This window comes from Phoenix dactylifera, chromosome 16 (assembly GCF_009389715.1).
Source record: "Phoenix dactylifera cultivar Barhee BC4 chromosome 16, palm_55x_up_171113_PBpolish2nd_filt_p, whole genome shotgun sequence".
Classification (NCBI taxonomy): Eukaryota; Viridiplantae; Streptophyta; class Magnoliopsida; order Arecales; family Arecaceae; genus Phoenix; species Phoenix dactylifera.
Window position 1 is genome coordinate 5,573,966 of NC_052407.1, and position 13,069 is coordinate 5,587,034.

General features: G+C 38.7%; 3 protein-coding genes across 3 annotated transcripts; all 3 read left to right on the forward strand.

Moving 5' to 3' along the window:
* Positions 1–2,641: 2,641 nt before the first annotated feature.
* On the forward strand, positions 2,642–3,605 carry LOC120104131. The gene is made up of 3 exons (XM_039114666.1): positions 2,642–2,864; positions 3,030–3,485; positions 3,571–3,605. Exons 1-3 carry the CDS (start codon positions 2,642–2,644, stop codon positions 3,603–3,605), a joined length of 714 nt encoding a protein of 237 aa, XP_038970594.1.
* LOC120104041 lies at positions 2,858–8,176 on the forward strand. The gene is made up of 3 exons (XM_039114327.1): positions 2,858–3,485; positions 3,609–3,976; positions 7,224–8,176. The coding sequence occupies exons 2-3, from the start codon at positions 3,719–3,721 to the stop codon at positions 7,866–7,868; spliced, it is 903 nt and encodes a 300-aa protein (XP_038970255.1). The 5' UTR covers positions 2,858–3,485; positions 3,609–3,718; the 3' UTR covers positions 7,869–8,176.
* LOC120104040 lies at positions 7,848–12,439 on the forward strand. Its single transcript, XM_039114324.1, has 6 exons — positions 7,848–8,437; positions 8,531–8,710; positions 8,863–9,202; positions 9,281–9,351; positions 9,441–9,563; positions 12,004–12,439. The coding sequence occupies exons 1-6, from the start codon at positions 7,949–7,951 to the stop codon at positions 12,364–12,366; spliced, it is 1,566 nt and encodes a 521-aa protein (XP_038970252.1). The 5' UTR covers positions 7,848–7,948; the 3' UTR covers positions 12,367–12,439.
* Positions 12,440–13,069: the final 630 nt, after the last annotated feature.

Genomic DNA, 13,069 nt, shown 5'->3' on the forward strand with positions numbered 1-13,069 from the left:
AGCCGAAGATATCCGACCCGAGGTCGGATCGCTGGATCAAGGGGCAGCCGACTCGGGGTCGGGCTGTGGAGCCGAAGATATCCGACCCGAGGTCGGATTGCTAGATCAAGGGGCAGCCGACTCGGGGTCGGGCTGCGGAGCCGAAGATATCCGACCCGAGGTCGGATTGCTGGATCAAGGGGCAGCCGTAGTCTTCCTGGGCGCGCGTGCCGGTCAACGTGGGGCATGGTGGCTAAGTTCCCCCGTAACACAAACTAATTAGACCTTTCTTTTCTAATCCCACTATGGAAATATATCTTTTTTAGAATTCTGCCGTCTTTCATTCTAAGTAATCCTCTTGAAATATCAAATAATAAAAGAAGAAGTATATAACTTACTTTTACTTTCTATTTCACAAATAGAAGCTAGAGATAAAATTAGGATACTAGAAGAGGAGGATCACTATATATAATACAAAATTTCTCCTCCAATTCTCTCTAGTTGAGCTTCTCAATCTATCATTATACCTCAAGACATAGAAACACTTATAATTCCCATTCCACCTAAAATTATAGGAATTTGTTGATAGTTGGAATAAATTCGTAAATTGGGTCGATCAATAAGCTTTATATTTAATCAGAAGTTTCATTTATCCAAAACTCTTCTAATCAAAACTAAGCTTTTATGATCAAAAGATTCATTAATTAAAAAAAATATTTTTTATATAAAAATTTTAATCCTTGCGTACTTGCACGTGCATTGCACTTGCAAAATGCTAATATTATACTAAAGAAATGACTGGAATTGCGCATATGAAGAGGAACTCTAAAAGAAGCGGAGCCCCTACAAGTTTTGTTTTGTTTTTTTTTACTAGGGCCTATGGTTGCTGGAACTATTTTCTTCCTAGGACTTGCACTCTAAATATATGAGAAAAAAAAAATCAATTGAGCATCTCCATTGCATACTTCAGTTTTCAGACTTTTATCATGAGCTTGAATTTTCTTTGGATCTTGAATCCTAACCTTTCAAGAGGATAGGGTAATCTAGGTTTTACTATTATGAACATGTGAGATTGTATTTCACTCTCAGTACTCAAGAGGATATCAGTAGGACCATTTTAAACTTTAACTAGGATGTAAAATGTGAGAGAATCACTTGGAGGAATCAAATTATAGCACAAGTTCTAATTTTCTTTCCATTTAGAAATTCTTTCTTTAGACATCTCAAATGACTTATGTTACTTTTTCCAATTTTCCCACCCCCTTTGATGCCACAGTGATAGCGATGAGAGCCCCATAATGATAGTGATGAGAGCTATAACTAATGCCTTATACTTGATGTGGGCCAGATACTCGGAAAGATCTTTGATAGCTAGGAAAATTCAAGATCCCATACTTGCAGACCTTGCGATTTATATGGTTTACTTCTCTTAAAAACCTCTATTCTTCAGCTTTTTCAAAATCAACTTCAATGGCAATTTGAACAACAGAAGTTATTCCAGTAGAGAAAGCTTTGTTATGTAAGATTTTGTATCGTCATCGGTGGCGGCCGGTGGAGCGTCACTGTTTGATATAACAATTTCTTTTGTTCAATTGGGGCTGCGTGGAAAGGACTCATTTATGCTATCTTTGGTTTACGGGTGGACATGTTGACTCTAGAAGGGGACTCTAAGATAGTAATATCGCAGATAAATGTAGAAATGGAGTATTGTAATATCTATCTTCTTTACTGATTGACGTTCACAAACTCATAGCTAGATACACTTCTTGTTGGGCAACCTATATCTACTGAGACACCAATAATGCGGCCAATTAGGTAGCATCCTTGATAGCAAAGTATAGTAGCTTGGTGCTATGGGAGTTCTCGGCAAAGCTTACTCAAGGGCTCCGTAAAGTAGTTGGTTCATAAAATAAAGATGCCAAGTAATTTGGATTGGTGGGGCTTAGCTTGGAAAAAGAATGGTCTAGGTTTAGCTCAAAACTAGATGGACCCAGCTCTATATTTTATTTTCTTTTACTTTTTCTTTAAATATTTTTTAGTATAGGTATATTTCCGAATTTTTAAACATATTATAAAATATAATAAGTAAGGTATTGTTATTTATATTTTTAATAAAATTTTAAAATTATATTTTCACGTGCATACCACGGACCAATGACCAGCGGGTTACAAATATTTTCCTGGGCGAAACCGCGTTCTACTAAAGCGGCCACCATACCGGACGCCAACACCGTCGTTAAACCGGAACCGAATGTCCCTCCGAGTCCGCTCCTCCGTGTGGGGGAAGCCATCTTACGCGTGGATAGACATGAACCGGCCGCGCTATTCTTCCCCTGTTTCCAAACCGTTGAGAAAAAAAAAAGAAGGGAAGAGCGAGCCGGAAACGAGAGGGAGAGAGAGAGAAAGAGAGAGAGAGCGCCCCAGAGAACAAAGAACGCGCACCCTCGCCCCGCCTTCCCCTGTTCTCCAAAATCCCAAGCCATTTTCATCAGATCCCTCGCCCAATAAGCAGAAACCTCCGCCAAAAAAACCCCTTTTTTCTCCAATTAGGGTATTCCCTACAAAAGCAAACCCTCTCAATTTAGGGCTAGATCCAGAGACCAAGATCCTCTTATAAAGGGAAATTAGGGATTTTCTCAGAAGCCAAGAATCTTTGACCGGCATGAAGGGGCGCTCGCACCGCCTGCCGCCGTCGGAGCCGCCGGACGACTGGGGCGACGGCTCCTGGACGGTGGATTGCTCCTGCGGCGTGACCTTCGACGACGGGGAGGAGATGGTCAGTTGCGACGAGTGCGGAGTCTGGGTCCACACCCGCTGCTCCCGCTTCACCAAGGGCGAGGCTTCGCCTGCCACAACTGCAAGGCCGCCGCCGCAGCGGCCAACAGGCGCCCCCGCCGTCGCCTTCCTTCCCTTCTGACGATACCGAGGAGACCGAGGTCGCCCAGTTCCTCATCGAGCTCCCCACCAAGACCGATCCCTTCCTGCCGCCTCACCGCCCCCCCTTCCGCCTCTGGACCGACGTTCCCATCGAGGACCGGGTCCATGTCCAGGGGTCCCTGGCGGCGACCCGGGTCTCTTCCAGGGCCTCTCGTCGGTCTTCACCTCCGAGCTGTGGCGGTGCACCGGGTACGTTCCCAAGAAGTTTAATTTCCGGTACAGGGAGTTTCCTTGCTGGGACGAGGAGGACGGCGAGAACCAGGCCAGCAGGGGGGCGGACGTGCTGTTCTCCCTGTCGAAGGAGAAGGAGGCTGTCCCTTGTGTACCCGTGAGGACTTTTGAGAGGAAAGTGTCTCCGGACAGGGTCAGGAAGGCAGAGGGAGAGAAAGCTTCAAGCGGTGGCGGCTGCTCGTTGAGTTCTGGGAAGAAGGAGAGGAGCAAGCTTCGCACTTTCGGGGCTTCTTCGGGTAAGAAGAGGAAGGAAGAGGCAGGGGAGGGGAAGGACCGGAGCGCAAAGAAGAAATCTAGGATTGATGTCGACAAAGCTTTGGGTGATAGTAAGAAGAGAGGTCAGTATTGCATAAATTGTTTGTAAATTTTGAGAAAATGTTAAACTGTTCTTGATTTTTTTTATTTGTTTATTGATTATTCAAGAATTTGGTTTTGTTGTTTTTTGGGGTTTAATGTAACAGGTTCTGTTCCGATCATTGATGTGAACAAAACTGAACTCCGGGAGGATGGTGATTTCCAGGTTGCAGACTCTGGTATTCCAGATAGGAAGAGCGGAGATAGGAAGGAAGAGATGCCGATGGAGCCCAGCTCTACTGATCACCCGGAAGGTACAGATAATGGCGTTGATCACAAACACCTAATTGATGTAAAGGCTTCTGTGGAGGCATTTTCTGGACAGGGGATGAAACAAAAGAGTTCAATGGAAATACCCATGAAGATCGAGAAAGCTATTCAGCCAGATCCCGTAAGAACTGAAATTCCTCAAAAAACTGATGTTGGATCTGACGGGAAAGGAAGTGTTCTACCTGAGGAATCTGTGAAGGAAGAGGTATGTTTTCACTTGATTGTTTTTACTGTATACATCTGCATGGAGAAATTGTTTTATTCGGAAACTATTACTTACACAGCATTACATGAGGTGAATTCTGAAAGGACTACCTCTATATCAGTCCTATAATCTTCAAAGATGATGGAAGCTGTAAACAGAATGAAACTACGATACCCACTTAAACAGAAAGTAGAGCCCTCTTAGTAGGTCCATGCAACTCGATCTAATGATAAAGTGTTACCGGATTCTTTTCTTTTCCTTGTGTGTCAAACAAAAGGAGAGTGATAGAAAAATGTGCCATTTGATTATTTAACAATCTTAAAAGAGGAGCGGGATACTCATAGCTAGCACAAACAAAAATAGGAATATGATCTGGTGTGATGCATATATAGTGGTCTAGCAGAGTTCTTGGTAAAAGACAATATGGTAAGATGGTGATCTTATTTCTGAATGTGAAGACCTAGATTGGTGTAAATCTATAATTTTGAGTGGTAAAAGTTGAGATAATTTTATAATTTAGACTAAAAGAAAGTTGTGGTGGCTTCAGCAATGATGGAAAGAGATACTACAAGGCATATCAATTCAAATACATGCATAATACATAGACATATACATGCAGATATACTTATGTATGTATATGTAGATAATGACGAAGCAAGCTTCCTTGGATTAGATAACAAATGTATATCTAACACCCCCCTCTCGGCGCGCCCAAAAAAGAAAGTATATTGTTTCCTAAATACTGATATATACTACAGAATTTGAATAAAGGTATGCTTCTGAAAAGTAAGAATAAGATGATGCAAAAGTGGGTAGAATACCATGAAATCTAAATTATAGGTTATGCTGTGAAGCTATTTTGGTTGTACTACAGAATTTGAATATAGTACAAAAATGTAAGAATAAGAGGAAGAAAAAGTGGGTAGCATAACATGAAATCCAAATTATAGGTTATGCCCATGAATCTTTTTTGGATGATAAAATATTATTTGGTAAAAGTATTAGGGATGTCTAAAACTACTTTGGCTTCATAATAGAATGATGAAGTAATCGGGCAATTTCTTGCCTAGCAATTGATTGGAAATTTTAATCTGATTTGAGAAAGGTTAATGATGATACAAAGAGAGCATTTATGATGGGTCATGAGTTAGGCAGCTTGGATGGCATATTGACTATCAGCTTGAAAGCAATGTTAAGTATGCAAACCATTACTGGAGAGAGGAGGTAGTTCCTAGCAGTCATATGTGCTCACCATATGTCACTTAGCCTAAAGTTCAGCAAATGCTTTTTGGTTATTATTTTAATCACCATCATTCTTATATCTATGCGTGACAGACCTCAGCAAAGATCATTTTGAGATGTGTACCCTATGTAGTTCTTGTGGGTACCCAAAGTTTGGCTAATTATTTGTCATATTCATTGATTGAATTGTTTTGACATATTCTTATAATATTGAACTAACTATATATGAATTATTTAACAATTTAAGATTGTTTCAGTGTATTTATTGATTATTCAAGAATTATAATGAGATATCCATTTGTTAATTCAAGGATTTGCAATTGCACTGATTGTTGTGGGTGACTAATATAGGTAAAACTTGAAGTTGTCCATACTAACCTTTTTTAGAAATCTCACTTTGATTGCATCCTTGCTTTCAATAATTTTTCAGTTATTTTATATATAATTTTCATTTTCAACCTCAAGATCATGACAATAAAGTTTTTTGGTAGCAAAACTTGACTATGAATCTGTTCACTTCCAGATGCCTTATTCTTAAATCAAACAGCGTATGTTGCTGCCACATCCTATTAAAGCATCATTTTATTATCAAACTTTATATATTCTATTTTTCTGTTAAAATTTAATCATTCTTTGAAAAAAGGCACCTTGATGTGTTCCATACAATTTTAACTCCTTAGGTTTACTAATTGCTATACATGAACAATTCATTAGTTAAGAATGCTTGAATTACATACTAAAACATAGCCACAATACATTTTATGTTATAAAAGATATTTTTGGAATTGGGGAATATTGTACTCTGACTCCATCTATCATATTTTCTGCGAAAAATGCCCTTCAGATTTTCGTATAAGAAATAACTGATCACACCAAAATAAACCCAGCCATTTTAAAAAAAAAGAAAATAATTAAAATGCTCATCTCTTGTTGATCTCTCCTCAAATTTTTGTCCATGACAACTCTCCACCCACCTTTTCTCTCTCACCTCTTCTTATTTGGGTGGAAAAAGGTAAGGTAATCCTGATTCAAGATCCAATGGATTTTACTATCTATTTTTTAAGGAAACAAATTTCTGGTGCCCTTTCTTCACTTTGATTCGAAGTTAGATTGATTCCACATCCTACTTTTAAAGGAGACCAAAAAGGAAAATATAAGAGAGATCCCACTATTCTCTTATGCAAATTCCGTACAACGCAAAATTTCTGGCACCCCCTATTCTTCTTTGATCCATCTAGCTTTTAAAAAATAGAAAAAAATCCAATTGGATTCCAATTCTTGTTCTTTAGGCAGACAATTAAGAACCAAAATGTAAGAGGGGCTTTCTTTTACAAATTTTACCTGACCCAAAATTTCTCTAGCTCATTCTTCCTTCTTATCTGAACCTAGTTTGATTCTAATTGTAGCAAAAATTCAAATCTATCTAAGTAACAAATGCCTTGCTTTTCTAGAGAATAGATGTGGGTTATATTAACTAAATTAAAGAGAGGTACTTGAGTTTGTGTTGAATGTTGTAAGAAAAGAAGAGGAAGAACTAAATTAGCATAAATGGATGTGAAGAAGGATGTGGAGAAACTTGGAATAACATTTCAGGTGGCTTAAGATAGGAATACTTGGCAAATGAGGATCCAATCCAAAATATTTGGGAAAAGGCTGGATGATTATGAATATGATCATGATTATGAGTATGTTGTGCCTCATAGACCATCATGTAAATTTTGAACATGAGGAATTTGAGCTATCAAAGGTGATTAGGCCAGAACCAAATCACATTTCTTCTTTCAGTTGATAGGTTTTTCTTTATAATTCTTGATTAATCTGAGAAATATTTCTTTTCTAAGTTGAGGAATTATTTGATCAACGCAACTATACTTGATTATGCTTTTTAAAAGGTCCCAAAACTGATTTAGGTGAAGTTAATGGACAATCCTTTCTTCTTGTATTTCTGTTGCAGAAAACTATGTCTTGTGAATAACAATTTTTTCTCCTTCATACATTTGACTAGGTTGTTGGCAAAGCTGGACATGTTTTGAAACAACCGAAGGATGAAAGCCATTTCGAAGGGGGTGTAAATGGAAGTGCATGCAGTATAATGTTGGAATTGGAGAATTCAAAGCCTGCTACTGGTGATCTCACGAATAGTCATCATGCTGTGCTTGAAACTCCGAATCTTTCTGAGTCAAGTAGTTTGATTTTACCTAGCTCAAAACTGGATAAAACTGAAGTGAAGATTGAAATGGGTGATCACCAATCTGCAGGAAACTCAAAATCACCATTTTATCCTGTTACTGATGGGAAGTTGCATAGCATGGATCACTTGCCCTATAATCTTCAAAAGCCACCTGGTCAATCATCTGAGAGTCTTCGGGACATTTTAAGTGTTACTGCTTCGCCATTTGATGAACCGAAAGCACATGATGTTAAAAAAGAACCAGAACTAAGTCATCAAGGTTGTGACAATATGACAGAAGCAACATTTGCTAGTTTTAATGACCATAATCAATGCGGGTTGGAAGTAGAGTCAGCAACATCTCCACCAGAACAGGTTTCCTCAGAACTGAGGCATTGTTTAGTAAATGTTGATGGAACCATGAAATCTGATTCTCAAAATCAGAGCCATTCAGTGTTGGTGGACGGAAGTTGGTGTTAGGTGCTGGAAAAGCCTCTTCAACTTCATCTGTACCTGTCATATCAAGATCTGTTTCCGGTATTTACAAGTCACAGAGCATCATGACATCTTCAACATCTAGAAAGGCTGTTCATTTAATTAAACATCGAGTAAAGGTGAGTGCGTGTACAGTCAGCAAGAAAGACAATGCAGCAACCGCTGTATCTTCTGAAGAAAGCACGCAAGAGGTTTCAAGACAACCAGCAAAAGGCCATCCAAAAGGATCAATATCTTCTGGATCTAAATCATCTCAAACAAGCAGAACTTTTGTTTCTGCTTCTAAGCATACTTTATCAGATTCAAAAGAACAACTACTTTGTCCATCATCAAAAGCAGAAGAGACAACAGTTGTGTTAGGCTCTGGTGAAACAAATGAATCATCACAGACTCAAACTGCCTCTGTTCAAATCAAGATGTCTTCAAACTCAAGCCAGAAAAATGAAAAGACCCATCAACCAATTCCCCTACCCTCATCAAAAGTGTTCAATAGTTCAATGCCTATGCATCCGCCAGCACCTGTTAATGCTACCACAACATTAAGTGATGAAGAGGTGAGAGTGAAACTGCATTTGCTATGTAACATATTTGATAAAGGAGAAAAATGAATTGTCAGGTTTCTCATATTCGCTACCTCTGTTTGACAGCTTGCACTACTTCTGCATCAAGAGCTAAACAGCTCTCCTAGGGTTCCTAGGGTACCACGTGTGCGGCAGGCAGCTGGCATGCAGTTGGCTCCAACTACGAGTGTGCTTTCAAAACGCTCTTCTGGGTCTAGTGGAAAGGATCAACGTTCTTCTCGGTCTGGTGGAAAGGATCATGTTTCGGTAAGACTAGTTTCCCATAAACTGTCCATCTAGAAGTATCGCCTGCAGTAACGTCAGTTTCCTTTGCTCTGTGCTACAGTATCGTTATTTAGATGATCTTTTTTATTGTATTTATGTGGGTTAATTGATCTGGGCTTTAGTGCATTTTGTAGGGTTCTAAAAGGAAGGATAAAGAAGATGCATCCAGAGAGAGTTCCCGTAATTCTCGTGAGATAAATGATGAAACCAGAAGGATCTGCAAGGTACAGTCTTCACCTGAGTGGAAACATCAAGAATCTTCCTTCATGTCCGATGGTTCTGCCAAGAAGGATACACAGAATAGATCTTCTGATACTGTGACATCAGTGAAGAAAAATATTCCTCTTGCCTCCACTGTAGGTACAAACAGTGGTCCTCCTTCATCTGAGGCCACTGGATCAACTTCATCAATACGTAACTCACCTAAGGATGTTCCGAGTGATGATGGTACTCTTGCTTCACGCACTTTGCCAGGTACGTCCAGTTTTGCTTAAAGTGCAACAGATCAAATCATTGGCTCTATCACAAATATTTCCTATACTTGATTTTCAGGGTTAATTGACGAGATAATGAGTAAGAACAGGCACATTACATATGAGGAGCTATGTGACGCCGTTCACCCTGTATGACTTTACCATCCTATCAGATGCTGCTAACCTTACGTGTTTGCTATAGTTCTGATCTTGTCTGTTGCTTTGTGTGTTATTTGCAGTACTGGAATGATCTGAGAAAGCCAAATGGGGAACGTTATGCTTATCCTAGTCATTTACATGCTGTTCATGATTGTCTGAGAAACAGGAGTGAATGGGCTCATCTCATTGATCTAGCCCCGAAGGTATGCAACCAATATCAGTTCCATCTGTATTGATCTATACTATTTCATTCTTCTTTATTTTTCTTTGGCAATACCCTTATTTTAGGCAACCAGCCTTACTAATGGATTAGTTTATAGCTTTGACGCCTGATTATTAGATGCAGTCGTTATTCTATTATGTTTTTCTATTTCAACTAGTAATACTACAGGATAAGGGTACCCATATGCCAGGTAATTGTGAGAATAATTGGATTCCATTGCAAGTGTTTTGCTGTTGCTTCCTCCTTCGATGACCGCCCATTCAGGCGGGATTAAAGTTGGTAGGTTGATGCAATGATATTTATTCCTCATTGCTGGAGACCTTGAAATAAATGACAAATGACAGTGAATGCTTCTGTGAATAGAAGTATATTAATGACTTGTTTGTATGCCCAAGTACTCTAGCGTCTATCCATGACTTCTTCCTTGCAGGTGGGGCTGCTAAGTAGTGAAAGGGAATGAATATACGAATAGGAGGACTCAGCATAGGCTGTTTTCCTCAGCCATGAATGTCTTCAGGATACTGGAATGCATCTAACAAATTTTTTTCTTTCTTTTTTTCTTTTTGTGAGAATGGGAAGGGCCTCTACCACCACCCCATCCCACTCTAAGGAGTGGAGAAAAAAGAAGACAAAAAAACCCTCCCCCCACCCCAAATCCCCTTAGCTGGCTGAAGCCCGATCTCCAGGCAGACTGAGCCTAGCATTCATGATACCAGGGAATTGACTTAACAGGCACTGAAACAGGGAGGACACCCTGGTTAATCGAACCCCTGCCTGTTGCCTAAAGTGGCAAGGGATTGTACCATCCGAGCTAAAGTTTGGTGGTTTAACAATGCTTCTAGTCTTTCTAGTGGGTCCTATAGATTCCTGCATTGCCTCCATCATTTTTATCCTTTTGGCTTGGCTCTTCACACCTTCCAACATGCATTTATCATATAGATAAATGGGTTGGCTGTCCAGACAGGCTGTATATAGAATTAGCGAATGTGCATTTTTTTTTACCAAGCCAGAATTTTGCTGTCCAGTTTACAAGTGGTCCTTGACTGGAATATAATACACCTAGCAATTAGTTGAAAGCCATGCAAATCTGAAAGTTGGGTCATAACACATCATAAAGTGCTACAGCCAAGAAGTTTATGTTATTCATTTTTAGGTTTTTTGTATGTATACCCTCCTAAATATATGAAATTGCATGAATATCCTTGTAAATTTATTATTTGCACTTATATCTTTTTTTTTTTTGGCATATGTATCCGTACCATCTAACGTCGTTAAAAAATAAATAGTTAAAACTAAAATGACTGAAATACCCTTATGGGTAGATATGCAAAATAAAGTTATAAGGGTATACAAAAATAGTAACTTTATGAAGGTATACATTCAAAAAATTCATTAAAAAAAAGATCCGAACTTGGTTGAAACTTGCTAAGTCTTTTACAATTTAGTTGGATTGACAAGTCAAAAAAAAATTAAGCCACATTGTCAAAGTTCTTTTTTAAGATCATGATTCAGTCAAATTGGAATATTAGGTAATCATTTTGGTAATGCTATTCTCCATTTGATTTTGATATAATTATCAATATTGAATCTATGATTTCTATATATTCTTCATTATTTTTTAAAAGATTGAAGTATATCAAATTTAAATTAATTATAGATGCTTAGATTAGTAAAATACTTTTTAGTGGTTTGTAAATATTGAGTTATTGTTTGTTTTTGAGGTGAGAATTTTATAAAAACAGCATGATTGATTCTATAAGAGTTGATATTAATATGAGATCATGTGATATAATATGATAATATTAGTTTTTTTTTTGCCATCTTTTTCTATTAAGAACAACTATATTATCTTTACTAATTTTTGATCATTTTTTATTGGATGTTTCTAAGTGTATACCCTCCTAAATATGCGTAATTGTATGAATATCCTTGCAAAATTACTATTTACATGTGTATTCTTATAAAGTTTTTTTTTTGCATGTCTATTTGTAAAGGTATTTCAGTCATTTTAAATTTAAATCGTTTTTTTCAACAATGTTGGATGGTATGGGTACATATATACAAAAAAAGAAAAAGAAGGGCATACAAGCAAAATAAGTATTTTATGAGGATATACATATAAGTAGCAATTTTATGAAGGTATTCATACAATCTTGTATATTTTGAAGGGCATACATGCAAAAAAAAAAAAATTCTTTTTTGGTATGGTTCTGTTGTCCATCTTAGATGACTGATCGGCTGTTACTGGTTCCTGAAACATGGTCTTCGGCTGCTGTACATGGATATTGTCATTGCATCACATTCTTTTTATCAAACTTTATGATCAGAGCTGCATTATCAAAGCCTGTTATGAATCACTTGGTTAAATTTTTCTGCACTTGGCTGCGTAAAAGATATGAATAGAATAGTATCTGTTTCAGACCAATTCCAGCAAGAAGAGGCGAAAGCTTGATTCTGACATGCCAACCACAGAATCAGAAAATGAAAAGGCCAAGAACAAGGCATCCGGGAAGGTAGAAGATAGGGGTGCGGAGTCACATCATGAAGATTTCCCAAAGGGCAAGCGAAAGGCCCGAAAGCGGAGATGGCTTGAACTGCGAGGCAGGGGTGTGAAGGAGGCCCGGAAGAGACGCAATCAGGATGCTCTGCCGATGATGATCCTGATACCTTCTCTCATTCTAGCAACGAGGGTAAAAAAACTATTTAGCGAGGATGAAAGCCCGGCAGTTGGGTCACATGCTGTTGGAGCCGATCTCTCCAGTTCTAGCTCCGATGATACTTAGTGAAGCAATGCTGATGTTGTTTTTTTTTAGAAACACATCATCAAGAACATGGATACTTAGTTGATGTTGGTTTGCAGACTCGTTGCACTTGCCCACCCACCCCAAAATTTACCCTGGATCTGTCTCAGGAGATGCCGATACCACAGGTGTGAGAAAGTAATTTGACAGCACCTCCCTCTGACAAGGAAAATATCACCCAATTTTTGGACATTAAATGTTGTATCGTGGGCTTGGGACGTCCGTCTGCGAGTGTAACATTAGTGTATATGTAAAATTGCATCTTAAACCTAGTTGCTGCCAGCTTTCGCAGCAGTGTAGTGAACAGAAGAGCTTGAGTTCTCTCAATAATAGCAGCAATCCTTCTTTATGACAATGGTTGGTACTCTTCTTTTTCCTGTACCTTGTCTTCCAATTTTAAACAGCAGGGAAACAGCAAAGAACTTATGCAAGAGCAAGGTGCATTATCAGCAAAAATGGCTCTCTCTGGCCAAGGAGCATGGTCCTATCACTGATGATAATAATGTCTTTAAATCCAACAAGAAGATTGATGCGGTCTTGAAACAGGGTTATAGAAGTTGAAGGGGATAAACTCGCCCGTCTGATAGTGTATGGTAAAATGAGATGATCGCTTTCAATCTCTACAGTAAGGTTCCTGAGTCATTAGGATTCTTCTTGTAACATCCAACTTTGGGGCATCTTATTC

Bases quoted from the DNA above. Each gene is read 5' to 3' on its own strand.
- LOC120104041 (XM_039114327.1), top strand. From the start codon at position 3,719: ATGCCGATGGAGCCCAGCTCTACTGATCACCCGGAAGGTACAGATAAT. The intron at 3,977-7,223 runs GTATGTTTTCAC...ACATTTGACTAG, and splicing joins AGGAATCTGTGAAGGAAGAG to GTTGTTGGCAAAGCTGGACA.
- LOC120104040 (XM_039114324.1), top strand. From the start codon at position 7,949: ATGACATCTTCAACATCTAGAAAGGCTGTTCATTTAATTAAACATCGA. The intron at 9,203-9,280 runs GTACGTCCAGTT...CTTGATTTTCAG, and splicing joins TGCTTCACGCACTTTGCCAG to GGTTAATTGACGAGATAATG. The intron at 9,564-12,003 runs GTATGCAACCAA...TATCTGTTTCAG, and splicing joins TCATTGATCTAGCCCCGAAG to ACCAATTCCAGCAAGAAGAG.
- LOC120104131 (XM_039114666.1), top strand. From the start codon at position 2,642: ATGAAGGGGCGCTCGCACCGCCTGCCGCCGTCGGAGCCGCCGGACGAC. The intron at 2,865-3,029 runs GCGCCCCCGCCG...GTCCATGTCCAG, and splicing joins GCCGCCGCAGCGGCCAACAG to GGGTCCCTGGCGGCGACCCG. The intron at 3,486-3,570 runs GTCAGTATTGCA...TGATTATTCAAG, and splicing joins GGGTGATAGTAAGAAGAGAG to AATTTGGTTTTGTTGTTTTT.